At 49.0% G+C, this 20,955-nt stretch overlaps 1 protein-coding gene across 1 annotated transcript in view; it reads left to right on the plus strand.

Annotated features, from left to right (window-relative positions):
• myo1f (myosin IF) overlaps positions 1-17,064 on the plus strand; it is a 214,742-nt gene extending 197,678 nt beyond the window's left edge. The window contains exons 24-28 of the mRNA XM_086004739.1: positions 7,561-7,709; positions 9,897-9,977; positions 10,451-10,664; positions 12,897-13,063; positions 16,557-17,064. Coding sequence (XP_085860865.1) covers positions 7,561-7,709; positions 9,897-9,977; positions 10,451-10,664; positions 12,897-13,063; positions 16,557-16,633 — 688 coding nt within the window. The 3' untranslated portion in view covers positions 16,634-17,064. The remainder of the gene's footprint in view (positions 1-7,560; positions 7,710-9,896; positions 9,978-10,450; positions 10,665-12,896; positions 13,064-16,556) is intronic.
• Positions 17,065-20,955: the final 3,891 nt, after the last annotated feature.

Below are 20,955 nucleotides of genomic sequence, written 5' to 3' on the forward strand. Positions count from 1 at the left end.
ATCTCTGCCGTGGGGATGCCAGAGCCTCCGAATCCCCAATGATTGAAGCCTGCAGGAAGAAACAAAGGTAAGGAAACTTTTTCTATCACTTTTCACTCACCTCACTTTTCACTCTCCACACTTGCACCCATCGCTCACCTCCACAGCGCACTTTTGGACCCCTCTCACCCCCGCAGACCCACTGCTCGCCTCGCTGACCCTGGCGGGGTTTCCCAACGTCAGGAAGCCCGCACTTCTGTTGGAAAAAAGGGGATAATCCTCTTAAATGCCTGTTAACTACCTGTTAACACGCAGTTAAGTGGCTGTAATCCGCTTCCCACCTCGAGGAGACAGGACCCGGCGTGGGTCGGGTACCTGCCTCCTGGGAAGGTGGCATGGAGGCGGGTTGGGGGTTGGGTGGGTACCCGCCCCCCAGATTCTGCCATTTTCCCAGCAGACCCACCTCCAAACCCGCCTCCCCAGGGCTGGCAAAATCACCCCCACAAGTTCAAGAAATTGAAATTCACCAAGGGTATGCACATGGGTGTTTGACAAAATGTTAGGTTGTTAAGTTTCCTTTTTTTATAATGCTACATATAATTTATTGATTAGCACCACACCCACGTCTTGGATGAGTGGTTAAAGTACTGTTTAGTGCAATGGGAGGGGTCGGGGTGGTCCTGATGGTCGGAGCGGACCGCAGGATTTAGTTTCTTATGTTTTGCTGTGTGAGTCAACACTAGGTGAACCTTCGCGATATTAGGGCAACCCGGGTAGCAATGTAAGCGGCTGGTCTGGCGATGGATGCCCCATCTTCATCCACCTCCTTCTCCTCCTCCGTGTTCTCCACCTCCTCCTCTATATTCTCCTCATCCGAAGTTGAGTGCTGACCCCTTTCATCCTCTTCCACCTGCAATCCTCTCTACTGCTCAATGTTGTGCAGCGCTATTAATCTGGACACCCTAGCTGGCGAGTACTGAAGGGTGCCTCCAGACCTATCTAGGCACCTTAAGCACATCTTCAACATTCCGATGGCTTGCTCTGTGACACACCTGGTGGTTACGTGGCACTTGTTGTAGCACTCCTGCGCTTCATTGATGAGGTTCCTCAAAGGTGTCATGAGCCAAGTTTGAAGCGGGTATTCCTTGTCTCTTAAGAACCAGCCCTAATTCTGTTTCTTTTAGCAAAAAGATCTGGAATGTTGAACTGCCGCAGAATAAATGCATCATGCATCCCAGAAAATCTGGCGCACACCTGTATGAACCTCTTCTTGTGGTTGCACACCAGCTGTGCGTTGTCCCCTGTGATTTATAAAACTCCTGGTTGCTGTGGTGGTGCTCGCATTGCGCGTGTTTGCAATTGATGGCACCCTGTACCTGTGGGAATCCAGTCAGAGAGGCGAATCTGAGAACCCACTCATTCTGGCTATTTTCATCACAGACCTGTTAGTCTAACATTTGTTGTGGGCAAGTTATTGGAATCTATAATTAAAAACTGAGCACTTAGAGAAATTTGAGCTGATTAGAAAGAGCCAACACGGATTTGTAACAGGTAGGTCATGTTTAATGAACCTAATTGATTTTTTTGAGGAAGTAACTAAAGTAGCAGACAGTGGAATGCCTATGATGTAGTTTATACGGACTTCCAGAAGGCATTCGATATGGTTTCACATAAGAGACTACTAGCTAAAATTGCTCATGGAACTGAAGGAAAATTATTGACCTTGTTAGGAAATTAGGCAGGTGGTAGATGACAGAGAGTAGGGATAATGGTTATGTACTCGAATTGGAAGGAAGTGACCAGTGGTGTCCCACAATACTCAGTGCTGGGGCCTCAACTATTCACTATATTTATAAATGACCTAGATAATGCAATAGAGAGCCATATACCCAAGCTTGACGATGACACAAAGATTGGTGGTATAGTAAGTAGTGTAGCCGGGAGCATAAAATTACAGAGACTTTGATAGGTTCACTGAGTGGCCAAAACTGTGGCAGATGGATTTTAATGCAGGTAATTGTAAGGCCATCCATTTTGGACCAAAAAAGGATAGATCTAAGTATTATTTAAATGGTGAAAAGCTAGGAACAGTGGAGGTCCAAAGAGAGGTGGGGTCCATGTACACAGATCACTAAAATGTAGTAGTCAGGTACAAAACAAAAATCAAAAAGGCTAATGGAGTGTTAGTCTTTATAACTAGAGAACTAGAATATAAAGGGGAGGAAGTTTTGCTACAGCTACACAAAGCCCTGGTTAGACCACATCTGGAGTACAGTTCTGGGCGCCAAACCTTAGAAAGGATATATTGGCCTTGGAAGGAGTGCAGTGCAGATTCACCAGAATGTTACCAGGGCTCCAAGGGTTAGATTATGAGGAGAGATTGCTTAAATTAGGTTTGTATTTCCTGGCATATAGAAGGGTAAGGGATGATTTGATTGAGGTTTTTTGGATTTTGAAAGGAATTGATAGGGTTGATGTGCCTCAATAAATCCGAGACTCGATGTTAGCAAAACAAAACAAGGCTTTTATTGACTTAGAAGGTAACACACAGGAGAGAGGTATCTTCCATCCAGAGCTCTGCCATACTGGATGCGCTGCAGGCTGGGCCAGTTTACATAGGGGCCAGGTATGGGTGGAGCCCTACACATAGTACAATACAATGGGCCAGGTATGGGCGGAGCCCTACACATAGTACAATACAATGGTGAGGAAACGGAACAGAGGTAAGGGAAATGAAACTGAAACCAACCACAGTCACAGGCAGTGATGAATGGAATATTTCATCACATTCACCCCTTCTATAGATTTAGTCTGTTCGGGGGTTTGATAGTCCTCTGCGACCGACGTGGCTGTTGTGGTGCCGCGGGTGTCGGCTGGGTGTCCCCGGTGGCCTCCTGGGTCTCTGCCGGGGGTGCCGCCAGGGTTGTTGAAGGGGTAGTTGGTGGGGGTGCCGTTGGTCGATGTTCTTCCGGGGGTGATGAAAGAGTAGTGGGTGGGTAAGAGTTGCTGTGATCGTTGTTGCTGCTATTGTCGTGGTTGTTGTCGTTACCGGCTGGGGCGACGTCTTTTATGGACACGGTGTCCTCCCTTCCGTCGGCGTGCCGGACATACGCGTATTGGGGGTTGGCGTGGAGTAGGTGCACTGGCTCCACGAGAGTGTCCGTCTTGTGGCCCCTCACATGCCTTCGCACAAATACCGGACCTGGGGTGGAGAGCCATGATGGCATGGATACGCCTGAGGTGGATTTCCGGGGAAAGACAAACATTCGTTCATGAGGCGTGGCATTAGTGGCAGTACACAATAGCGACCGTATCGAATGGAGCACATCTGGGAGGACTTCCTGCCAGCGGGAGATAGGGAGGCCCTTGGTCCTTAGAGCTAGAGTGACTGCTTTCCATACTGTCCCGTTCTCTCGCTCCACTTGACCGTTACCCCGGGGGTTGTAGCTGGTGGTACGGCTCGTGGCGATCCCCCTGGACAGCATGTACTGGCGTAGCTCTTCACTCATGAAGGACACCCCCCTATCCGTATGGATGTAGCTCGGCATACCGAACAGGCAGAACAGGCTGTTGAGGCATTTAATGACCGTGGCGCTGGTCATGTCTGGGCAGGGGAAGGCGAATGGGAACCGGGAGTATTCGTCCACAATGTTCAGGAAGTAAACATTGCAGTCGACGGACGGGAGGGGGCCCTTGAAATCTAAGCTGAGCCGCTCAAAGGGCCGTGTAGCTTTGATTAAGTGGGCTCTATCTGGGCGGTAGAACCGAGGCTTGCACTCAGCGCAAATGCGGCAGTTCCTGGTCAGAGACCGAACTTCCTCAATCGAGTAGGGTAAGTTGCGGGACTTTATGAAGTGGAACAGCCGCATGACCCCTGGGTGGCAGAGGTCGTTGTGGAGGGTCTGTAGCCGATCCCCGGTGGCGCTGGCACACATCCCTCGTGAGAGGGCATCAGGGGATTCGTTAAGGGCCCCTGGCCGGTAAATGATGTCATACTCGAAGGTGGAGAGCTCGATCCGCCACCTAAGAATCTTATCATTTTTGATCTTCCCCCTCTGTTTATTATTGAACATAAACGCTACCGACCGCTGGTCGGTAAGTAGGGTGAAGCGTTTGCCGGCTAGGTAGTGGCGCCAGTGGCGCACTGCCTCCACGATGGCTTGGGCCTCCTTTTCCACGGAGGAGTGTCTGATCTCGGGCCCTTGGAGGGTCCTCGAGAAGAAAGCTACGGGCCACCCCGCCTGGTTGAGGGTGGCCGCCAAGGCAAAGTCAGACGCATCACTTTCCACTTGAAATGGAGTGTTCTCGTCCACTGCCTGTAGCGTGGCCCGCTCAATATCCTGCTTAATGCTTTTGAAGGCGGCGTGGGCCTCAGCAGAGAGCGGAAAAGAGGATGCTTTCAAGAGGGGGCGGGCTTTGTCGGAGTAGTTGGGGACCCATTGGGAATAATAAGAAAATAACCCCAGGCACCTTTTCAGGGCTTTGGGAGTGTTGGGCAGGGGCAGCTCCCGTAGGGGGCGCAATCGGTCAGGGTCTGGTCCGATTTCCCCATTCTCCACCACGCTGCCTAGTATGCAGAGGCGCGTGGTGTTGAAAACGCACTTGTCCTCGTAGGTGAGGTTGAGTTTTTGTGCGGTTTTCAGGAACCTCTCGAGGTTCGAGTCGTGATCCTGCTGGTTGTGACCGCAGATGGTGACGTTGTCGAGGTAGGGGAAGGTTGCCTGCAAGTGGTGGTCATCGACCATGCGGTCCATCTCCCTCTGGAAGACCGAGACCCCATTCGTCACCCCAAAGGGGACTCTGAGGAATTGGTAGAGGCGTCCGTTCGCCTCGAAGGCGGTGTACGGGCGGTCCTCTGGTCTGATAGGGAGCTGGTGGTACGCTGACTTGAGGTCGATGGTGGAGAACACCCGGTATTGGGCGATTTGGTTCACCATTTCTGATATGCGGGGTAGCGGGTAGGCGTCTAGTTGGGTGTACCTGTTGATCGTTTGGCTATAGTCGATCACCATCCGTTTCTTCTCACTACCCCTTACCACTACCACTTGGGTGCGCCACGGGCTGTTGCTGCGTTCAATAATGCGCTCTTTCAGGAGCCTGTCTACCTCGGTCGCGATAAACCGCCTGTCCTCCCAGCTGTACCTCCTGCTTTTGGTCGCTATTGGCCGGCAGTTAGGGGTAAGGTTCGCGAATAGCGAAGGCGGCTTTACCTTCAGGGTAGCCAGACCGCACACTGTGAGGGGCGGCTGGGACCCACCGTACTTGAGCGTGATGCTTTGGTGGTTGCACTGGAAATCTAGGCCCAAGATCACGCTCGCACATAGATTCTTCATGATTAATACTTTAAAATTATCGTATACAGTTCCGTTAACGGACAATTGTACCGTGCAGTAACCCATGATGGTCGATGTCTGGGTTTTATCAGCCATAGAGACGGTACCCCGAGTAGGGACCACCTTTAGGGAGAGTTGTTGTGCCAGTTCAGGGTGGATAAAACTCTCCGTGCTTCCACTGTCAATTAAACATTTAACCCCGCACCCGTTTACCTCGATGTCCACCATTGATTTGGATAGCGGGTGCGGCCTGATCTGGTCCACTGTGACCGATGCCACTGTAGGGCCCTGATCGAGACAAGATGGCATCCACGCTGTCTGCTCATAAGATGGCGGACCCCACGAGGTCGGGCAAGATGGCGTCCAAGATGGCCGCTCCCACGGCGCACACGCGGCGGTGGCGGGTTTTCCGGCGGGGTTCCCTCTGCACACCTTCCCGAAGTGCCCCTTCTTACCGCACTTAAAGCAGGTGGTGCCTTTCGCCGGGCACAGGTTTCTGGTGTGCTTCGGCTGCCCGCAGAAGTAGCAGTTGGGTCCCCGACGCGTCGCGGCTGTCGTAGGGCTTCTGGGGGGAGAGCGGGGCCCCGACGGTGTCGGGCTGCCAGGCGGGGAAGATGCCTTCCAAGATGGCGGCGCCCTTGGTGCGCACGTGGCGGTGTGGACGGCGCGGGCTGAAGAGTAGGCGTCCGAGTTTCTCTGGGCCACATCCAGGGATCGCACTGTGTCCGCAGCCTGTTTCAGGTCCAATCCCGTTTTTTCCAGCAGTCTCTGCCGGATGTAAGTGGAGCTGAGGCCTGTGATAAAGGCATCGCGAACAAGCTCGTCAGTGTACACTGCGGCTTTTACATCTTGGCACTTGCAGTCTTTGCCAAGCGTTTTCAGGGTGCCTAGGAACTCCTCCACCGATTCCCCAGGTCGCTGTGCGCGAGTAGCGAGCAGATGCCTAGCATACACCTCATTCGTAGGCTGCTGGTAATGCACCTTTAAGATGTCGCAGGCGGCCGGGTATGTGTCGGCGTCTTGGATGAGGGGGTAAACCCGGTGGCTTACCCAATTCCGCAGAATTCCGAGTTTCATACTCGCAGCGTCCGTAGCGCCTTTGACGGCTGCGGAATTGTCCAGGAAGAATTCCATACACATAAACCAGTGTCCGAAGCGTGCCGATGCATCCAAAGCATGCTGGTCCAAATCCAAACGTTCGGGTTTCAAGAGTTGATCCATTGTGTTGAAAATTAAGTCAATAAAATTGATGTGCCTCAATAAATCCGAGACTCGATGTTAGCGAAACAAAACAAGGCTTTTATTGACTTAGAAGGTAACACACAGGAGAGAGGTATCTTCCATCCAGAGCTCTGCCGTACTGGATGTGCTGCAGGCTGGGCCAGTTTACATCGGGGCCAGGTATGGGCGGAGCCCTACACATAGTACAATACAATGGGCCAGGTATGGGCGGAGCCCTACACATAGTACAATACAATGGTGAGGAAACGGAACAGAGGTAAGGGAAATGAAACTGAAACCAACCACAGTCACAGGCAGTGATGAATGGAATATTTCATCACAAGGGTTGAGAGAAACTTTATCCGCTGGTGGAGGACTCCAGGACAAGGGGACATAACCTTAAAATCAGAGCCAGGCCATTCAGAAGAGAAGTTAGGAAACACATCTTCACGCAAAGTGTGGTAAAAGTGTGGAACTCCCACCCACAAGAAGCAGTAGCTGCTAGCTCAATTAATCATTTTAAATCTGAGATCGATAGATTTTATGCTAACCAAGGGTATAAGGGGATGTGGAGCCAAGGGAGGTGAAAGGAGTTAAGATACAGATCAGTCATGATCTCATTGAATGGCAGAACAGGCTCGAGGGGCTAAATGGCCTACTCCTGTTCCTATGTCATACAATAATAAAATGAAAGGGAAAAGATTAAAAGTTATTCCCGTTATTAGCGACAAGGCTGAAGTGTTTGCAAGCATCTTCAGTCAAAGGTGCCGAGTGAATGATCTTACTCGGTCTCCTCTCGAGGTCCCAACCAGTGATACCAGTGTCCAGCCAAATTCCTGCCCTTCCATTTCCATTGCACTGCAATAACACCCCGCAAAACCCCAGAACTTTTCTTAGGTTGTAAAATGTGTGTTTAATCAGTGATGCAAGCTCAAAATTCTAAATAGTGATAGTTTTGAGGAATGATGCAAGATTTCCTACTATTCTTAATTATGGAACCTCATTTTATTTTGTCTGTGTTTAACAGCATACAATTCAAAATCAAGAAGGAAGGATGGAGAGGAGGTGGTACTCGAAATCTGATCTTCGGCAGAGGCCAAGGGGATGTAATAATAATTAAACCCGCAGGAAAGACACTTAACATTAGTATTGGAGATGGGCTACCCAAGAATTCGAGTAAGTAGTTCTTATAATGTACCATTAAAATGAGTTGTTTGCTGAGTGTGGTGCAGTTTTCAAACATGGTCGGTGATGGATTAATAGAAAGAGAGCTGTTCCAGTAACTGTAAAACCTGCTGCATTAAATAACTGATACGTTGCTTGTGGCAATGCTTTCAAATTCAGAGTCCTTAATATGTGGGAGTACAACAGGTCAACTGTTCAGAGCATGTCAACTATGTTTTAATACGTATGTTTATGCCATGAATAATCATTCTCCCAATAACATATTATACTAAATGGTGAATAAATGGGTATTGTGCTGCAAAACTTCATAATACCTTTGTACACTCTCCTCAGATACTGTCCCCCTCCCCTCCTTAAAAAACCCACTCTTGACACCTTGGTCCTTGCAAACTACCGCCCCATTTCCAACCTCCCTTTCCTCTCCAAAGTCCTTGAACATGCTGTCACCTCCCAAATCCATGCCCACCTTTCCCGCAACTCCATATTTGAACCCCTCCAATCAAGTTTCCGCCCCTGCCACAGCACTGAAACAGCCCTTATCAAAGTCACAAATGACATCCTATGTGACTGTGGTAAACTATCACTTCTCATCATTCTCAATCTGTGTGCAGCCTTCGACACGGTTGACCACACAATCTTCCTCCAACGCCTCTCCTCTGTTGTCCAGCTGGGTGCGACAGCCCTCGCCTGGTTCCATTCGCATCTATCCCATCGTAGCCAGAGAATCAATTACATTGGCTTCTCTTCCCACTCCCGCACCGTTACCTCTGGAGTCCCCATAGGATCTATCCTTGGCCCACTCCTATTTCTCATCTACGCGCTGCCTCTCAGTGGCATCATCCGAAAACGCGTCAGGTTCCACATGTACGCTGATGACACCCAGCTCTACTTCCCCACCACCTCTCTCGACCCCTCCACTGCCATTGATTGGTTACACTGCTTGTCCAACATCCAGTATTGGATGAGCAGTCATTTCCACTAACTAAATATTGGGAAGACCAAAGCCATTGGGGTCGATTTTCAGTGTGCCGTGAGGTGGGCTTTTAGGCGTGCGGGGGGGCTAAAATCCCGAATTCGGGGGTCCCGACACCATCCCGCCCAAAACCCGCCTCCACGTAAGTTTCAAAGGAGGCGGGTACCCACCCCGCACTGGGACCCGCCGACCCGAGGCGGGAAGGGATTAGTGCCAATTAACTGCCTGTTAACAGGTAGTTAACAGGCAGTTTTTAGCCTAATCCCTATTTTGAGGGGTGTCGTGTGGGATTCCCAATGGCTCCAAACCATGCCAGGTTAGAGCAGGCGGGCCGTCGCGTTGAAGGACTTGGAGGGGTCGCGATGTCGGTGTTCAGGTGAGTGATGGGTGCATGAGTGCAAAGGTAAGTGTGTTTGGTGTGTCTAAAGTGTGTAAAGAAGTTTAAATTACCTGGTTCATTATAATGCTACATTGGGTGCATTCTAAGCAAAATGTATCCATGGCTTACGTGCTGTAGAAATTATGTTTAGCAGGTGCAAATGTTCACCCAAGGTGATCTTAAATTTATACCTTCAGTTACTGATCAGCAGAAATAATTTTTCCCACTATACCTTATTAAATTCTGCCATCATTTTGAACACCTCTATCAGATTTCCACTTAACCTCCTCAGTTCTAGGTGTCTTGGCTCAGTGATAGCATGATCACCTGTTTTTGAATACAAATACTTTTGCTGCTTCAGTGCTCGGAGAACGCCGATAGTCTTTTACACTTAGTGATGGGTACAGCGCTCAGTACTGTACCGCCTCCCCACCCCCTTTGCGATTTAGCTTATGTGGAGGCGGACAAGGGAAGCAACTATAAGCCCCCTTGACAGCGGCTAAAGTCACTCACAGCCCTCTCCTGAGCGACTGTTTCCTTTACCACAGAGCCTTTCACTACCCAATCCACCATCCTCTACAACTGCTCACTTTTTCAGCCCCTTCACTGCTCCCACACCCTCTTCCAAATTCTTAGGAACGCAGCAGCCTTCTCTCAAACAATATACCTTCTTATTTATTTTCAGCAACGCTTCCTTATAAAACTGCAAGGTACTGAGAGTGAGACTTGCCCTGTATAATTACTAAGCAGCTCCTACCTTATTGTAGCTGGTCGTGCTCCCTGTGCTGTGAGGTACTAACATTTTTCTTATTCTCTTTTGTGACAGAGCCAACAAGGAAAGGTATTGCAGAGAACAGAGGGTTTAAAAAAAATTCTCCATCTAGAGCGGCCCCACCAGTACCATCAGGTAACAAGTGGTGCAAAAGAATCAACTGATGTAAAGCAAGACAAGTGCAGGCAGTCCCTTAGACCGCTTCATGGTGACAAATAAGTGGCAGCTGCCAAATGTTTCCTCCATTTGTAACAAATTCCTAAATTAATTCATTATAGTAGTGTTTGTCATTCTGCTGCAAAGTGAACCTGGAAAATCTTCCAGCCTAAAGGAGCAAGAAGCAACACTGCTGTAATCGACTGATGTAAATAGTAGGGGCTCTGCTTACAACGTAACGTATGTACCTCTGAGGCGTGTATATGATCTGTTTGCAGCATCTCGGGATCCATAGCTCACCAGGGGCTGGTACGGGCCCAAGATGATTAGATTTTACTTGCCTTGCGATTTAGAAATGCCAAAGCAGTGCTGCACAGGCTGAACTTAATACTCTCCCCACGAAAATGGAATTCCAAAGATCTTTCTAACAATTACTATTTTTCTTACTTAAGGGCAGTGTCGTAATGGTGCACCAAGATTCTCACAGAACAATCAAATGAGACAGGAACAAACCTATTCCAGGCCCATGAAAGGCCCAAGAAAATCTGCAATCAGTTCTGAAATGCCTTCGCTGCCAAAACAAGGTGCAACCACTAAAGCAAGAAGAACAACGAATATGAACGCTAATATGGAGTTCATGAAAGTGCCTGATCAAGGAGTTGCAGGGTAGGTGATGAAGAATGCAGCGTGGTAGTACCCCAGAGCTACACATGGTCAGTCTAATTCAGTTAGCACTACGCGTATCACTGAATCAGAAGGTTGTGGCTTCGAGGCCCACTTCAGGACCTGAGCACGTAATTAGGCTAACACACCAATGCAGTACTGAGGGAGTGCTGCATTGCTGGAGGCGTCTTCCTTCAGACAAGATGTTAAACTAAAGGTCTGTAGCACGTTGTGGGATTTTTGATCAATTTTTTTCACAGACAGGATTTTGGATTTGAGTTATGTTTGTGTTAACTTTTAAAATAAGGAAATTTGTACAGAGTTAAAAAAATATATATAGCAAGCTGCAAGCATTGAAGAATGTGTATTAAAGCCAGTTTATGGAAAGTCGCAGCTCACATTCTATTTCAAACTGAGACAACGGTGGGGATTTTAACCCCCAGGTGGGAAAGCGGCCTAGCGAGCAGACGGCCCATCCGGGAGCAGCAGCGGGAGGCCCAGCCCATTTTAACATCCAGGCCTCGTTAACATGCCGCTGGCCGACTTCCTGACCAACATGGCCCTGACATGGCGGGAAAGTCGGGCTGCGGCCCAAAGTAAGTGCAGGGATGGGGGTTCTGGGGCGGTCAGTGGTTTGCAAGGGGCGGTACTCGGGCAGGGGAGGCCTACACTTCCCCTGCGGAGCTCCTGCAAAGGGAAGTTTTAAACCCACTTTACAGGGCCTCTTTAGTGGTCTGACCAGGTTCGTGCTGTCGGATCAATTGCTGCGGCCTGACTTCCTGGTTAGGATGGTGTCAGTGTACTATTGGCCCGATAGGAACCCGATTTGCAGAAATGTATGAGGCTGCAGTCTGACTCAGGTGGGCACCTCGTACATCTGAAAAATCAGGCATTTTAAATTTGAAACAGATCTGGGCAGGGGGAGTGTTAAAATTCCCCCCAATGAGGCTCATTCCAGGCCCATTAGCCAGGATGACAGGGTACAGTAACATAGTGATTATGCCACTGGACCAATAACCAGCACGGTGGCATAGTGGTTAGCACTGTTGCCTCACAGCGCCAGGGACCCGGGTTCGAATCCGGCCTCGGGTGACTCTCTGTGTGGAGTTTGCACGTTCTACCCGTGTTTGCGTGGGTTTCCTCCGGGTGCTCCGGTTTCCTCCCACAGTCCAAAGATGTGTGGGTTAGGTTGATTGGCTATGATAAATTGACCCTTAGTGTTAGGGGGATTAAAATATGTGGGGTTACGGAGATAGGGTGGGATATGTGTCGGTGCAGGCTCGATGGGCCGAAATGGCCTCTATCTGCACTGTGGGGTTTCTGTGATTCTGTGAACCCAGCAGTTGTGAGTTCAGATCCCACCGTGTCAAGTTGTGAAAATGAATTTTTTAAATGTGGCCATTTGTGGGCTTTTTTTAAATTTGTTTAAGGGATGTGGGCATCGCTGGCAAGACCAGCATTTATTGCCCATCCCTAATTGCCCTTGAGAAGGTGGTGGTGAGCCGCCTTCTTGAACCGCTGCAGTCCTTGTGGTGAAGGTACTCTCACAGTGCTGTTAGGGAGGGAGTTCCAGGATTTTGACCCAGTGATGATAAAGGAACGGCGATATACTTCTAAGTCAGGATGGTGTATAACTTAGAAACATAGAAGATAGGAGCAGGAGTAGGCCATTCGGCCCCTCGAGCCCACTCCGCCATTTAATGAGATCATGGCTGATCATCCAAATTCAGTACCCTGTCCCTGCTTTCTCCCCACATCCCTTAATCCTTTTAGCCTCAAGAAATATATCCAACTCCTTATTGAATATATTTAATGAATTGGCCTCAACTGCCCTGTGTGGCAGAGAATTCCACAGGTTCACCACTCTCTAGGTGAAGAAATTCCTCCTCATCTCAGTCCTAAATGGCCTACCCCTTATCCTTAGAACTTAGTGTTCCCATCTGAGCTGGCACCAGAAAAATAATTGCTTGATTGTTGTAAAAACCCAACAGGTTCTCATGTCTTTCAGGGTAAGAAACCTGCCATCTCTACCTGGTCTGGCCTACACATGACTTCAGTTCCATACGACATGGCTGACACTTAATGCCCTTGGGGCACCGAGGGATAGGCGATAAATACTGGCTTTGCCAACATCACCCACATCCTGAGCACACATAATTTTAAAACAATTTCTTAGGGTGCACTGAATTAAGATTGGAACGCTGAAATTACTTGTCATGAAATGTATTTTTGTAGAATGCAAAGAAGAAGAAGCATATCCCAGAGACCTCTGCCAGGAGTGGGCCGCTCGAAACCACAGCCACCAGCGGGTCCCAAGTGTCGGGCACTTTATCAGTACACCGGTCAGGATGTAGACGAACTCAGCTTCAACACCAGTGACATTATTGATGTACTTCTTGAAGGTAAGATTATGCAGCTGTTATGTACGGTAAGAATAAATGGCCTAGAAATTCAGTATAGCCACGTTTGGGGCGCTACAGCCGGGCGGCCGCTAAAGTTTGCGCCCGGCGCAACTTCGCGCCACCTTCGCCGATATTCAGTGGCATCGCCCCAAGAGGTTGCTGCTGCGCTAAAACAGGCGATGCACGACTATCATTAGGCGCTAAGCCGGCGGCCCGGGGCGAAACCCCCGAGGGCGGGCGCAGCGCAGGTGCGGCGAGCTGCTGATTGACGGCAGACACTCTGGCGCCGGTGAGCTCTTAAAGGGGGAGGGTGGATTTGTTTTTTTGAAAGGCCAAGACTGGTGTATTTGTGTTTTTTGAAAGGCCGAGACTGGTCGATTTGTGTTTTTTGGGGGGGCTTCTCTCCATTAGTTTGTAATGTGGGAAGGGCAGAGGTTTCAAAGAAATAAATGTTCTTAAATTGCACTGTCCATGCTTTCTTTTGGAAGTCCTGGCTGCCCTGCTCGGCTGAGGGCTTGTGGAGCGGCTACATTCTTCTTGTGCCATTGGCACAAGCCATTCCCTGAGAGGGGGCCTAGAACCGACGTTCAATAAGCCGCCGACGGGCGGCCCTTGCACTTTCTGCCTCCCTCCTGTGCTGGTCCTCCTCCTCCTCCTCCTCCTCCTCCTCCTCTGGTGGTCCTCCAATGTCTGGTGGCAGTGGCTGAGTCCTGCGGATAGCCAGGTTGTGCAGCATGCAGCACACGACCACGAAATGGGAGACTCGCTCAGGTGAATACTGTAGGGCTCCTCCAGAACGATCCAGACAGCTTCAGGTCGCCGATTGTTTGCTCAATGACGTTCCTGGTTGCTTGATGGCTGTCATTGTATCCCTCTTCAGCAGGGGTGCTGGGCGCACGGAGCGGGGTCATCAGCCAGGTGCACAAAGGATAGCCTTTGTCCCCGAGAAGCCATCCTCGTGGGTGAGGCTGGGCCTGGAACATGTCTGCTACAGAAGTCTGGCGCAGGATGAAGGCATCGTGGCTGCTGCCTGGAAAGCGGGCATTGACAGCTAGGATGAGCTGCCTGTGGTCACACACCAACTGCACGTTGAGCGAATGGTAGCCCTTCCGGTTGCGGTAATCCTCGGCATTCTCCAGAGGTGCCCGCAAAGCCACATGCGTGCAGTCAATGGCGCCCTGCACCATGGGGAAGCCCGCTAATGCTGCAAAGCCCATTGCACGCTGTTGCTGCTTGACAAGGGCCATGGAGAAGGAGATGAACTGACGTCTCCTTCTGAAAAGGGCATTGGTCACCTGGCGGATGCAGCAATGCACGGCAAACTGGGAGATGTTGGAAATGTCCCCAGTAGCGGATTGGAAGGAGCCGGTGGCATAGAAGTTGAGAGACACCGTCACCTTCACTGCCACCGACAGAGACGTCCTGCTCCTCAGATGTGGCTGCAGATCTCCACGAAGCAGATGGCAGATCTCAGTGACCACCGCCCTTCGGAATCGCAGCCTCCGAACACACTGCTCGTCAGACATGTTCAGATATGAGAACTGCTGGCGGTATACCGTGGGTGGGTAAGGCCTCCTTTGCCGACGCCTGTTGCCCCCTCTCCGTCTGGCCATGTCTGTCACTCTCTCACGGCGTCTGTGAGCCCTTTGAATGCAATGGAGAAGGCCAACATTTGCACCCATTGCAGCCCCCATTATATGTTTCCAATCAATGGTATGGCTCTGAAGTTAAAGACAAGTGGAAAGCTGTGGCCTGAAGCCACAAGTACCTGTGCGAGTGTTGAGCCAAACCAGAAAGCTCTCTACCTTTGTCTCTCTGCAAAGATCCGTCTCTCACAAAGAAGGAGTGTTGCAAAATGGCTGCCTTTTCTACTGCAGGAGGAGTGCCCTTTAATTTGCACCCCCCGCGCCCCGCAGCGACTGAGAACCGTTCCCCTCTACCAGTCGCTAGGGGCGCCAGGCACACAATAGGCCGGCGCCACTGAATTTCCGGTATGGGGCGAACAAAGGGCGTTGCACGATGAAATGACGTCAGGATCTGCGCGCGCAGCTGAGCACGCGCAAAGGCTTTGCGCCGCCGCTAAATCTTTACTGAAGTTGGGGAGAGGCGCAGATCGCGCTGCGCCCGGCCGCTAGCCACCTAGCACCCCACATCTCCTCCTCCTAAGGCGCTAGCGGCTGGCGCAAACAACTGAATTTTGAGGCCAATATATTTACTGAATACTGCAGTTAGAAAACAAAAGAGCTGGTTAGGTTCAAAGCCGGAAGCAGAAAATTCAGTTGCACTTTTCTTTTCGATGGTTTATTTCTGCTGGTTGAGAAGTTGAACAATTCCATTCTTATTTGTCAGTCAGCAGAAAGATGTTAACTGTTGTCGCTGCCCAATTTCCCTGTTATATTTCCATATAGTGGTTTTACATTCTTGTGGTATTCAAATTGAAAACAGAAAATGCTCCAAATGCATAGCAGATTAGTCAGTACCTGAAGAGAGAAAAGGCAGGTTATAGTGTTTCAGCTATGTACCCTTCATCGACATTTCATTTCAGATTCCCAGCATTTGCAGTTTTTTTCTTTTTACTATAGTATTTGATGTTAGCCATTTTCAACGAGTAGAAGGATTTTTTTGTGCCTATTTTAGGCACTCCATGTCAGCAACAAACACCCCTAAAACTCCTAACTTCCTATGATCTTTCTCCCCTCTGCGGGTAGCTTTTAAACTTATTGGGGCTGAAATTCCTGTGTTTTTCGTCCAGCCATTTTCCAATGGGAGGGGGGGAATGCTATGAATGGCTCTTCTGCCTGCCCCCACCAATCACCCATCACGGGGATATGTCTGAAAGAGTTCCTGGCCTACCCTGCGAATTCCACCTTTATGCCCTTACAAGTATTTAGCAGAGCTTATACCAGCTGAGGCATGGTATGAAGTCCAGGAAAGGCCCTATATATTGACAGAAGTAAGGTCATTCATCCTAGAAGGGTGCCAGAGTTATATTTCCCGGTGGAGCCGAAGATCTGTCAGTGCCACTTTCTCTTCGGCCTGAAAAGGACCTTGAGGGAGCGGGTGGGTGTGCTTTCCCTTCCGTCAGGTGGATCGGGTGAGTTGCTCGACCCGAACATACTAATCACTCCATATCCACAATTTGTGATGGGATCAGCATCCTTCAGTTTCTGCGGCCTTGGGTTCAGCTCTGCATCGCTTGCACCAGGGGTGTGGCCCTGTTGTAATTTCAGCCTCCTTCTACATTGTGACTGGATTTAAAGAGACAGCCACCCAGTCAAAACTAGACAAAAAAACCTGTCTCTTTAAATCCAGTCACAATGTCTCACATATAAAACAATTCATCTTCTCTGGTAATCCAGTGACTTGTTCCAGTTTGCATTTTCTTTTCAAAAAGCACAATTAAAATTTGCTATTTTGCTCTCTGAAAAGTTTAGTGGACTCGCGGTGAATGTGTACTTGTATTCAAATCTGATGAATTCACTGAATTTTCCAGATCCGTCAGGATGGTGGAAGGGTCGTTTACGTGGAAAAGAGGGACTTTTTCCAGGAAACTATGTGGAGAAGATATGAAGTGGTGCGGACTTGGTCTCGAATTTTACTGTACTGGAAATTAGAAGCACAGAAATACTGATCAGCTAATGGATAACCTGTGCATCAGAGTGATCATCTAAATGGGACTTTTCATCAGGAACAGCTTCATTGTCAATATACATTAATAGGAAAGAGCATAGGATCAGGAGTAGGCCATTCAGCCACTCAAGCCTGTTCCACCATTCAATTAGATCATGGCAAATGAAGCTTCGCTAAAATTATTGAGTTTGCATAAATTATTTGCATAACCTTTCGCTTTTGCCATACAACAGACCCAGTCTTAAGATAAATAGGACAGCGTCAGCCTCGCAAATCACTCAATGAAAATGCACTGTTTGAGGTGGATTAGTAATATTCATTACAAGGCAGTTTATAGGGTATATTAAAGCCAATTAGTATCGATACTTTAATAGTGCTTTCTTGCTTAGTACATGTTAAACCGTAACATGAGTTACAAACAGAAGTACTGATCAATTTAAAGGGACTATTACTCAGGGACTGGATCAGAAAACCTAGTTCATCTATCCTTGGCCCCCTCCTATTTCTCATCTACACGCTGTCCCAAGACGAAAACATGAAGTCAGGTTCCACGTGTACGCTGACGACTCCTAACTCTACCTCACCACCACTTCACTCGACCCCTCCACTGTTTCTAACTTGTCAGACTGCTTGTCCGACATTCAGTACTGGATGAGCAGAAATTTCCTCCAAGTAATTACTGGGAAGACCGAAGCCATTGGCCTAGAAATTGAGTTTGCGCTGCGCCAGGGCTTTAGCGCCGGAAGTTAGCGCCGGCGCTAAGTCCCTTTGCGCGCGCCAAAAATTCAGTAGCGCCGCGCCCAAACGGCTGCCGGCGCTACTGAAGGGTTTTAGCGCCTGAAAACTGGCGCAACGCGCCGCATTGCGGCGCTATTCCGGCGCTGCGGCGCCCACTGCGGTGCGGCAGGCTCGGGAAGTGCAGGCCTCCTCCTTCCGTTAAGGAGGAGCTGCCTGCACCCGGCCGCGGCCCGCGCAAATCTCTTAAAAAATGAGCCCGGCACCTCGGACAAGTGCCGGGCTTGCATCTGTTCCGGGGGGGGGGGTGGGGGGGAGAAGTCCGGGGAGGGAGCTGCAGGCAGGCGGCCGGCGGGAAAGCGGCCGGCCGCCGCGCCTCCTTAAAGCGCCGGCGCAGACTCCGGCAACACTCGTTTGCCGGAGTCTTAGTTGCGGCTGCCACTGGCGAGGCGGCCGCAACTGAATTTCGGCTTGGGGCCGGGTTACCACGGCAACCGGGACGCTGCGCACACCGATGACGTCATCGGTGCCGGCGCAGCGCTACCGGTCTACCGCCGCGGAAGGGCCCCAGGCAATTTAGGAACCGGCGCCAATTGCAGCGCTAGGCCCTCTAGCGCCGCAAAATCGGTGCTAAGGGCACTGAATTTCTAGGCCACTGTCTTTGGTCCCCGCCGCAAACTCTGTTCCCTAGCCACTGACTCCATGCCTCTCCCTGGCAACTGTCTGAGGCTGAACCAGACTGTTCACAACCTTGGTGTCGTATTTGACCCTGAAATGAGCTTCCGACCATATACCCACGCCATCACCAAGACCGCCTGTTTCCACCTCTGTAACATCGCCCGACTCTGCCCCTGCCTCAGCTCAGCTCATCAGCTGCTGAAACCCTCATCCATGCCTTTGTTACCTCTAGACTTGACTATTCCAATGCACTCCTGGCCGGCCTCCCACATTCCACCCTACGTAAACTTGAGGTCATCCAAAGCTCTGCTGCCCGTATCCTAACTCGTACCAAGTTCCGTTCATCCATCACCCCTGTGCTCGCTGACCTACATTGAGGCAAGGCCTCAATTTTAAAATTCTGATCCTTGTTTCAAATCTCTCCCAGGCCTCGCCCCATCCTATCTCTGTAAACTCCCCCAGCCCTACAACCCTCCGAGAACTCTGCGGTCCCCCAATTCTGGCCTCTTGCGCATCCTCTATTTTAATCACTCCACCATTGGCGGCCGTGCTTTCAGCTGCCTAGGGCCTAAACTCTGGAATTCCCTCCCTACACCTCTTCACCTCTCGACCTCTCTTTCGTTCTTTAAGATGTTCCTTCAAACCTACCTCTTTGACCAAACTTTTGGTCATCTGTCCTAATATCTCCTTATGTGGCTCAGTGTCAAATTGTGTTTGATAATCACTCCTGTGAAGCGCCTTGGGATGTTTTACTATGTTGAAGGCACTGTATAAATGCAAGTTGGTGTTGTTGTAAAGGAAGAATGAAAGAGGGAGAATACTGAAAAAAAGTTTTTAGATTTTAATGGTAATCAATACCACAACAATAACAACTGACATTTATATAGCGCCTTTAATGTAGTTAAACTTCCCAAGGCACTTACTGATCCACACAGGAGATATTAGGGCAGGTGACCAAAAGCTTGGTCAAAGAGGTAGGTTTTATGGAGTGCCAATGATGGAGTGATGAAAATTGGGGGAAACAATATGTTAAGGAAACAAACTATCCCAAAGCCATCATGAACAAAGTTAAACAAGAGTAAATATTTACACTGAAACCCTAATAGGATTAACATTACTGCATAGACAGAAATCTTTGTTCTGCCTTTACTGCCTGAAGTGTTTACAATCCTTCCTACTGTTGGTCACAGCAACCCTAAATTTAGCTGCAGTGCTATAATGTAAATGAGGTGACACTGTTGTCTCCAAAGGCATAGAACAGCGGTGTAGCAGTGTCAATGGAAGAGGCCTCCCATCTTTTCTGGCCACAGAGGGGCTGAATATATAGTCCACCCTTAGAGGTCAGCAATGTGATTTCTTTCACTGAGCTATACGAACATTCCTTAGCCATTCCCTAAGTTTGCTCATGCGCAGTTCTTTAATGCTCCAGTGTTACAGAATCTACCCTGAATTTATTTGAACAGTTCTGCCATATAAAGAGAACGTAAAATGGTGCAAAATTTAAAGCTTCTACATCTTCTTTCTCTTTGAATCAATTTCAATTTCAATTTCAATTTTCAATTTCAATTTAAATCGCTTTATTGGCATGATAAGTTACATCTTATGTTGCCAAAGCATCAAAATACATTTATGGTTTAGCACATAAACGCAGTTCTATTCATACAGTGTATAAACAGGTATATCCCTGAGTGTATAAATATACATTCGCATTGTTTATATATATTTTTTTCTTAGTTTACTGGTTGTCCCTCTGTTCATGGCAAGCTGTAACATAGTGCGCCGCCAGTGTTATACAGCTTCTCTCCTCTCCCAGTAGGAATGGGAGTTTTTGGTTGTCATTCAGATTTCTGAAATCAGGGCATATTTGTGAGAATTTTTGGTAGAAATTCTCCCTGATGCCCTGATATTTTCCACAAGCTGTGAGGAAGTGCATCTCTGTCTCCACCACTCCCTGACTGCAGTTTTTCAAAGTATTTTCATGATGGGCAAATTGTCCCACAAATGTGCTATTTCTAACATCATTGTGCATTCATAAGAACATAAGAAATAAGAGCGGGAGTAGGCCAAACGGTCCCTCGAGCCTGCTCCGCCATTCAATAAGATCATGGCTGATCATCGACCTCAACTCCACTTTCCCGGCCGATCTCCGTATCCCTTGATTTCCCTAGAGTCCAAAAATCTATCGATCTCAGCCTTGAATATACTCAAAGACTCAGCATCCACAGCCCTCTGGGGCAGAGAATTCCAAAGATTCACAACCCTCTGAGTGAAGAAATTCCTCCTCATCTCAGTCTTAAGTGGCCTACCCCTTATCCTGAGACTATGCCCCCTAGTTCTAAACATTCCAGCCAGGGGAAACATCCTCTCAGCATCTACCCTGTCAATCCCCCTCAGAATCTTGTATGTTTCAATGAGATCACCTCACATTCTTCTAAACTCCAGAGAGTATAGGCCCATTCTACACAACCTCTCATCCCAGAAATCAATCGAGTGAACCTTCATTGCACCGCCTCCAAGGCAAGTATATTCTTCCTTAGATAAGGAGACTAAAACTGTGCACAGTACTCCAGGTGTGGTCTCACCAAGACCCCATGCAATTGTAGCAAGACTTCCTTACTCTTATACTCTTATTCATTCCATCCCACCCCAGAAAAAAGAATCTGGTTTACTGTAATCCAATGCAGTAGGTAAACTTTTAAACTTTCAACCTTGACTTGGAGTTCAAGTAGACTGCCAGAGGGGAGCGATTTTCCCACTGGAGGCGAGATGGAGGCGGGTTTCAGTTTGGGTGGGTTTGAAACTCGCCTCCACTGATAGGTTTCAAAAATTTGCGATTTTCCCCTGATTGG

Source organism: Somniosus microcephalus, chromosome 13 (assembly GCF_052327205.1).
Source record: "Somniosus microcephalus isolate GS21.2 chromosome 13, FLI_Smic_1.0, whole genome shotgun sequence".
In the NCBI taxonomy this organism is placed as follows: domain Eukaryota; kingdom Metazoa; phylum Chordata; class Chondrichthyes; order Squaliformes; family Somniosidae; genus Somniosus; species Somniosus microcephalus.